The following is a 7,951-nucleotide window of genomic DNA, read 5'->3' as shown; positions in this document are numbered from 1 at the left end:
AGCTGTCTTTTTTTTTACTTAATTACTCAATGTAATGTGCAATATTATAAATCAATGTAAATGACTAGCATTCAATGTAATTTATGAATAAATAAATAAGAATACTTGTATGTTTAAGACAGTAGGTGCTTAAATGGTATTATATTGGAGAGAAAAACATTTTCATTCACATTTTTGTCACAAAATTTGATAGGTTTGGTCATGAAACATACATGGCTTTTTAAAAAATAAACTCACGATCTATTTCTCAGTGTTTTAACATGCTGGTTTATGGTAAGTGCTCTTGCCGTGCAGTGACTGGGGAGACGCCACCAACTGCTCGCTGATCCAGGCCGAGTTTCTAAACGAGTCTGATGAACGAGGCAGCGATTATCCGTGTCTGCAGGTCTTGGTGAACGTCACAGCTGAAACATCTGAAAAAACCTTGCATCTGCGCTATGATGAAGCAGCTGTGAACCTGAGCCCAGAGGTACTGCTGTCTGTAATGAGAGAACCTTAAAGAGCCAGTATCACAGATTAAAATAGGTCTGACTATAAATTTGCAATATGGGCTGTTATTGTAAGAATGCTGCCACACAAACAACAGCAACTGTTTACATTGTAGACCAAAGAAAAAGGTCTTATTTAAATTTATTTAACTATTTCACAGGGTTGGGAATATGACTGGGCATGATTAAACTTCCTTCCTACTGCTTGCTTTGCCATCCATCGCTGACTGCATCTTCTTTTCCCTTTAGTGTTTCTACACCCCGAAAAACCACCAAAACAAATCTGACATGATGGAAGAGGCTCAGAAAATCAAAGACGCCCTCTGTAAACTGCGAGGCCAGGCTGTAAGGTGCTACCTGAGCGACTGGCGCTACCCGGAGGATGCCATCCTGACGAAGCGACACAACCTGCGTGTTGCGCTGCAGTGCCTGGTGTGGCCAAGCCTCATGCTATCCGGAGGAGCGCTGCTGGTCGGTCTGGTCATGCTCACGCAGTACCTCGCTCATATGTGTAACGAAATGATCCAAGAAGAAGAAGGAATGGAGGACAGGCAGAGCACAGCGGGGCAGAGCAAACTCTACAAATTTCTACCCTGCAGGCCTTGGAGTCCCAGCATAGAGGAGGAAGATTAAGGCAACTAACCGAGCTCCATGTGTACAATACAATGACACTGCAGTGCTTAATGCTTGGACCTAGTGATCAAATCCCAGGACTGCCCCTTGAGTGGTTCTTGAGCAACACCCTTAATCTTAAATTGCTTACTACATCATCTTGATTGGGCGAAAGCATCTTAAAAATGTTGGGCAGCAGATTGTCATTGGTGTCCCACAGCTCCAGGTTCTCGGGTTTGATCCTGAGCACAAGCTACTCGTGAGGAGTTCCACATGTCCTATGCAGGTGGGTGGATTGGTGACTCTAAATTTCCCCGAGATGTGAATGTCTTATCCAGGGTGTATTCCCGCCTCACACCTGGTGTTGCCAGGATAGCCAGTGCAGGGCTCCCAGTCGCATAGAGGAGCAAGATCCATCCAGCAGAGTCACACTAGCTAGATTTTTACAAGGATTTGGTATTACTTTGGTCTCCAGCAATGTGCCAGGAAAAGATCAGACCTCCATCCATTGGGCAACTCCACAGGAGCGCCACATAGTTGTGTTTGCAGCCCAGTGGTTTACAAGGCCAGGTGAATATGAGCACTGCTGCAGCTTTTGGAGGACACTGGTGACCTTGTTTTTGTTGCTGTGCTTGTGACGAAAATGCTACCAATAGCTCTGAAAGTAGAATAGGACATTTCTGTGAAAAAAGAAGGGCTAACAGAAACTGTTACTACGAAGTCCTATCTATGCACTATTAAGGGATAACATTTATTAAATTACTTTTAAAAAAATTATATATATATATACACTATATATATATATATATATATATATATATATATATATATATATATATATATATATATAGTAACTTTTAGAGTCCAATCAACCCCATAAATAGTTTTTTGCTTTGCCCATTTGGGCAACCCTTAAAGGTTCTATGTAGACCTCTTAATGGTGCTTTCATGCTAATTCTTAAATACAGTTGATAATATTCGAGTCTGTAGTTCTTGTAGGAAGTCCTGATGAAACGGTGAAATGTGGGCAGTGCTGGCTCAGTGGTTAACGTTCTGAGGTAGTTATAAAGGTTATGAGATCAAGTCCCAGAACTGCTAGAAAGAACACATTTGGGCCTTTTAAAAGTGTCTCAGTGGGATTATGACATAATTGAAGTTTTGGAGAATGACCACACCTCAAGCTCCACCTTCTTTTTAATTCTATTGATGTATTACTATTAGGGATGTCACGAGAACCGATACTTCGTTACCAAGTCGGTACCGACATTCTTAAAACGTGACGGTACTTGTTTTTCTGCAGTAGCATAAGTACCGGTGTAAATGGAGGTACTGAGGTTGCAATTCTTCCAGACCTGATGGGGGCAGCAAATACATGCAAGTGTTTTAGTCGGTCCACACGTGGTGAAGAAGAACGCCTACAAGCACACGGGAAAAACTACTGAAGATTAGCTTAGCTGAACAAGTTTAGCTCCACCCCGACTTGTTGAGAGGAAAAGAGAGGAAAGGTAGCATCGGTTGCCGTGTGCAACCGATGCTATCGTTCATTTCAAACAAAGCGAGGAAACACCTGGAATTTGGCAAAGCACCTGAAAGACGGTCCTATATTATGCTTGTTTGAAGCAGCTGGCATTGTGGCCGTGAAACCAGATAACGTTATGCTCCATGAAATGTTATAAATTACCTCCTAATGGGCCACAATGCATCGCCATTCAGCCCGTGTCCTGTCAGCAAATGTAGCCTAATGTCACTAATAATTATTCAAATGTTCATGCTTTTAATAAATCTTATTGGCCTGCCACCATATCAGTGAATTTAAACTAATGCTTGCATTCAGAGTATAAGGTATGTATGTGTGTGCGCGCTTGTGCGCGTTTAGGAGTGCACCTTAGCACTTGTTATTAGTCATTGTCAGACAGTGTTTGATAACTAAAATCTCTCTCTCTCTCTCTCTCGCTCTCTCTCTCTCTCTTTTTTGCCAATATCAGCCAGAGGAGGATGTCCTCCAGGAGTTTTTAATTAAATTTTTTATTTATTTATATATATTTTTTTAACCACACCGTGGTATCGACTTTGGTATCGAGTATCTTGTACTTTTACCGACTACTAGATTTTTGATATCGTGACATCCCTAATTATTATTAGACATTAAATCAATGTGGAGCAAATTTGCCTAATCTAAATTTTAATAACACTGAACATGAACAAATTTATTTGCAAGTCCTTCGTAGGAGCATTGCGGTTAATCCGGTTATTTCTGTAAAATGTTCATAAAGAAGTTTGTGTAAATTTATGTATAAGAATACTCACTAATGTGAACCTTAACTTAGATTGAAAGGAAGCGATCCAAACAAATTCATAATTGAAGACAAATAAGATTGGATAGCCGGTTAGGATAAAAGTAATGGCACCCTATAAAAAGGAGGAAGCTTTAGTGTGTGTCTATGGTAGCTGACACACTGCAGTGGCTGAGCTGCATTACTGGAAGATTTAGTGAAGAAGTGCTCTTTCACCATTTAGTCATCATTTTGAAGTTTTCTGCTTTGCCTTTTATGCCATTTTGTGGGGGTGGCTAAATTTAAATCCATGAACGTGCTTGGTAATCATTGTCTCACTGGCATTTATCAACATATGCACACAAATTTTTCGTTCGGTGTGCTATTAGGAAACATTAATACATTAATAACATTAAGATTTTATTAAAATATTGACAAATTATGGCCAATGTTGACATTTTATGAACTTTTCCAGATTTCTAGAGACAAAACAAAAATGTTGTCTCTTATTTTCAAATCTGTTATGTTAGGAAAGATTGTGCCATGTTTTCTCATCAGTATCACTAAAGTGCTTCAGCTTATTTTTCTTCATGGTCAGATAGATTTTAGTTTTTATATGCGAATTCCTTAAACTGCTAATAAAAATGTGTTAAAAAGTATATTCTTGAATAAAACAAATCTTTACTTTTTTAGCTTGTTGAAATGCTGTGCAATATACTAGACTTTGTTTTCCACCATATTTTGGAATGACTGAATGACTGATTCTTCCTTTATTAATTCAGATATGTGTTTATTATGTTTGCTCTGCTTTTTTTCTGTTATTTTACTTAAATAAATATAAACGTAATCCCTATTACACTGTGGCGCTATTCAATAACCCATTTTGATTTATCAGAACATTCTTCGCACAGGATGGACAGGTACTGAGTATATAAGTTTGACCAACAGGATGATTGTGGTTCCTCCCACTAGCACGCAAGAAGGCCAGAAAAAAAGAGAGGAAAATGGCGCTGCTCCCATATAATCGGCTCAAGTCGAAGTTGGCCTGGTGATCAGAGGGATCGTAGAAGCACGGGATGTGGCGCTGTTCCCGCAAGTTCTCTGAGACGTTCATTATCCCAGTGGAAATAGCAGCATGGTCCTCCTGACATTTCGGGATGTAGAAGCACTGTGGAGAAATCCATGTTTTTCCACAACACTTTCACATTCCATCATAATCCGATATAAAATTACAGAAGGTTCCAGGGTTCCAGAAGGTTCCTTATTGAGAGTCAGTGACTTAAATCCATATGTTCATCTCCTCAGTTAATGAGATGTTCAGGATGGTACGCACACTCTGCTCCGTCCACTTGCTAGGCCGTGAAGGAGAAAACCCAACAACAAATCTGTCATTTAAAGCTAACGAAGCATGTAGAAGCTACTGGAAAGCTCTGCAGAGTGGTGGTGTACACTAAGAGCTGGGTGTTTTTTTTAATCTGTTGCTATACGAGTGCACACAGTGATACAGGTCACAAAGTACCTCATGGCAGAGTAGAAGAAGAAGAAGAAGAAGAAGAAGAAGAAGAAGAAGATAAACTTTATTGATCCCACACTGGGGAAATTCCCTAGGTTTAGGGTTAGGGTTCGAAGATCAGGTAATATGACCTCAAGGTGTTCATAACGTGTTGAAATGACCAAAATTGATATGTAATACAATAACTACAGTATATATATAATATTACAGTATATCAGTGTGCACTGATTTAGCAACTGTTAGAATGACTATTCAATTTCATGCGACTTAGCCATGTGGAGTTTATCAACACAATGTAAAATCACCATTTATTAGATTTTATTAGTTTTATTTAGTTAATTAATTCGTTACTAACTATGCGAGTTAACTATTATTATAACTAATTTTATTTAGATTACATTCGGAAAGAGCGATACATACTTTTGAACTGATTTACTAAAAACCATACAATAAAACATACCATTTGACTATTTTTTTTCTAAATGAAGGAGCATGTGTGAAACCTTACGCTAATTTCATGGGTTTTTTTTGCAGACCCCATTTCACGGGGTTTTTTTTGCTGCAAGTTTTTTGTCCTTTTTTGCGAAACTGCAATCGTGGGAAATTGTTTTGCGCGTTCTTCCGCAGTGATGTTTGTAGATAAATGAGACCTTTCAGTTGTACTCATGTTTGACGTACATGAATCGAAGAGGGCTTTGACAGAACGCTTGCCGTGATGAAGTCACATGACGTGTCTCGGCCAAAATCTGCGGTAAATTAGAAAAATTGCAAGCTCCTCCGAATATCGTGGAGTTTTGCATTCGTTTCCGATGATTGCAAAATCCTGGAGGGACTGTCTTGATGTGTCTTGTTGGTATAAATTCAATTTCTTTGTCTTTGTAATTGTTTTCCTGAGCATGGACAAACTCTATAATATTGGAGCTCCAGGGAAATGGTTAATTAGTTGTTGGCGTTATCTCATATCCTGTTTCGAGCAACAAACTGAATCTGGAATGAATAAAAGTTTTTGCATCTTGTAGATTTTATAATGTTGTAATCCCTTAAAGTGTTGTACCATAACCTGCATGGATAATTAAAAAAGTGCATGGATAATTAGTGGAAATGTTTATAAAGCATCCATGTGTGACAGTCGAGGTAATTAGCTGACCTCTCCTCGTTGACGACCTTTCTTTCCATAACCGAAAGAACTTTCCTGATGATCCGTACTGAGATCTGCCCGAAGACTCTGGAAAGCTCTGAAGCAAAATGGGAAATTTGAAATGAAAACTGGAAATTTCTTTTACTCTGGAATTGATAACACTCACTACGAGTGTCACATCCGCTCTTAAAATATGTATGAAGAATATGTATGATGTATGAAAGCATGAAGGTTACATATCTTCCAAACACATTTAACACACTTTAAACAATGGTGATCTCACGACCCAGGATCTCCTGGGAATCATTTATTATTTATTATACGAGTTTGCTTTTTTTGTTTGTTTTAAGATTACCAAGAAACACCTAGTCATTTTTCATGAACTGTGACAAAATATAGAAGTATCTACAGAATGGATGAAGTATCCATACTGTAGATGAAATAAAGTGTGAACATTTTGTCATCATTGGCACCCCGTCCAGGGTGTTCCTTACGTTGTGCCCCATGCCCCCTGAGATAGGCTCCAGGTTCCCCGTGACCCAGTAAGGTTAAGTGGTACAGAAAATGGATGGACGCATGGCTGGATGGATGGGCATTTTGTCATCGACTCTATATTTCTAACGCCGTACAATGCAGCATTTCTGACTAGGAATGATTGCTTTGTCCCCATCTGTCAGGTGATCCATCCTTCTTTCCTCTAGTGTCATTAAATTCCCTTTTAAGTACAGCATTAGTTTTTATGACAAAGCAGCTTTGTCTTTTGTAGTGCTAATCCTTCGCTATCAGACACTAACAGAGCACTTTCCCAAAACAAGCTCATTAATATTTATAATGCGACCCGCTCCGGTTAATTAACCACACTTTTCAGGACGGCTAATCAATTTACAGACGAATGAAGCTTCCTGCTCTTGTGTATACACAGCATTAATGATTACACTGAACGGTTTGAACATTTAAGCGACAAGTTAGCAATGGGGTCTCATTTAGCATGAGCAAAATACCTTCTGGCGCGTCATTTTCCGATCGACGTGAGAAGTTTCGGTGGAAAAAAATCTGGCCTGAGGAATAAAAGTCACTACGTGAAAGAAAAGTCACTAATGTGACATGTAAGAAATGCACCTATGTGCGGAAGCATAATCTGAGCTATCTAGCCAAACTCTATGGTGCCAACTCTGTGTAAACAGCTAGCAGGAAGAATTCCTTATTTGATCGAACAGCACGATGGATCGCTGCTAGAACATAATAACAGCAATAAAAGATACAATCGCATTTCATTATACATCGCATTTCATTATTTTCTGTAAGGAGACGTTTACTTAACATTCATGGAAGGAGTCTCCAGTGTCAGTGCGTTGTAAATCCATAACGTTTACGTTTTCCACCAACGATGGGGGGTGGGGGTTGCAGGTTTTTCGTTATTTAATTAATGAGTGCCATTTCTTTTGTCTTATTAACCTCAAGAGAGAGTCTGCTGAGCGAACAACTGTTTATAGCTGCTATAACGTAAGTGATAACTTGCACTATGGATGGTACTTGTTAATAAATACAAATAAAATTGTAATCATTGGCAAATGGTCACGGTATAAAAGGAGTAAAAAAAGCCACTTCAGGACATGTGATGTTATTGAAAAATGGCTTCACATCATCATCACTCCAAAAACAGCACATTCTGAAGGTTTAAAAATATATATATTTTTACAATAGATCAGTTGTAATTCATGTTTGAAAAATGGAAATATTCCTATTTCCTGGTTTCCTGGTTTAAGATGCCCTTTCCTGGACATGTGATACGTTCACAGTCAGTTACCTACCAAAAAACCAATCATGGATGTCCTGATAGCTCCCAAAATTCCGGCTTGGAATTCTCACTCAATGTTAACGCCTTTTCCTAGTTTGAAGATGATAATTACAGCTATACCCATATCAT

The 7,951-nt window shown here is 38.8% G+C and overlaps 1 protein-coding gene across 1 annotated transcript in view; it reads left to right on the top strand.

Annotated features, from left to right (window-relative positions):
* Positions 1 to 1,829, top strand: part of kcnmb3 (potassium calcium-activated channel subfamily M regulatory beta subunit 3) — a 6,108-nt gene extending 4,279 nt beyond the window's left edge. The window contains exons 3-4 of the mRNA XM_053630094.1: positions 295 to 469; positions 738 to 1,829. Of these exons, the coding sequence (XP_053486069.1) occupies positions 295 to 469; positions 738 to 1,121 (559 nt within the window). The 3' untranslated portion in view covers positions 1,122 to 1,829. The remainder of the gene's footprint in view (positions 1 to 294; positions 470 to 737) is intronic.
* Positions 1,830 to 7,951: the final 6,122 nt, after the last annotated feature.

The sequence above is a fragment of the Ictalurus furcatus genome, chromosome 7, assembly GCF_023375685.1.
Source record: "Ictalurus furcatus strain D&B chromosome 7, Billie_1.0, whole genome shotgun sequence".
Taxonomy (NCBI): domain Eukaryota; kingdom Metazoa; phylum Chordata; class Actinopteri; order Siluriformes; family Ictaluridae; genus Ictalurus; species Ictalurus furcatus.
This window is presented reverse-complemented; position numbering and strand designations above follow the sequence as displayed.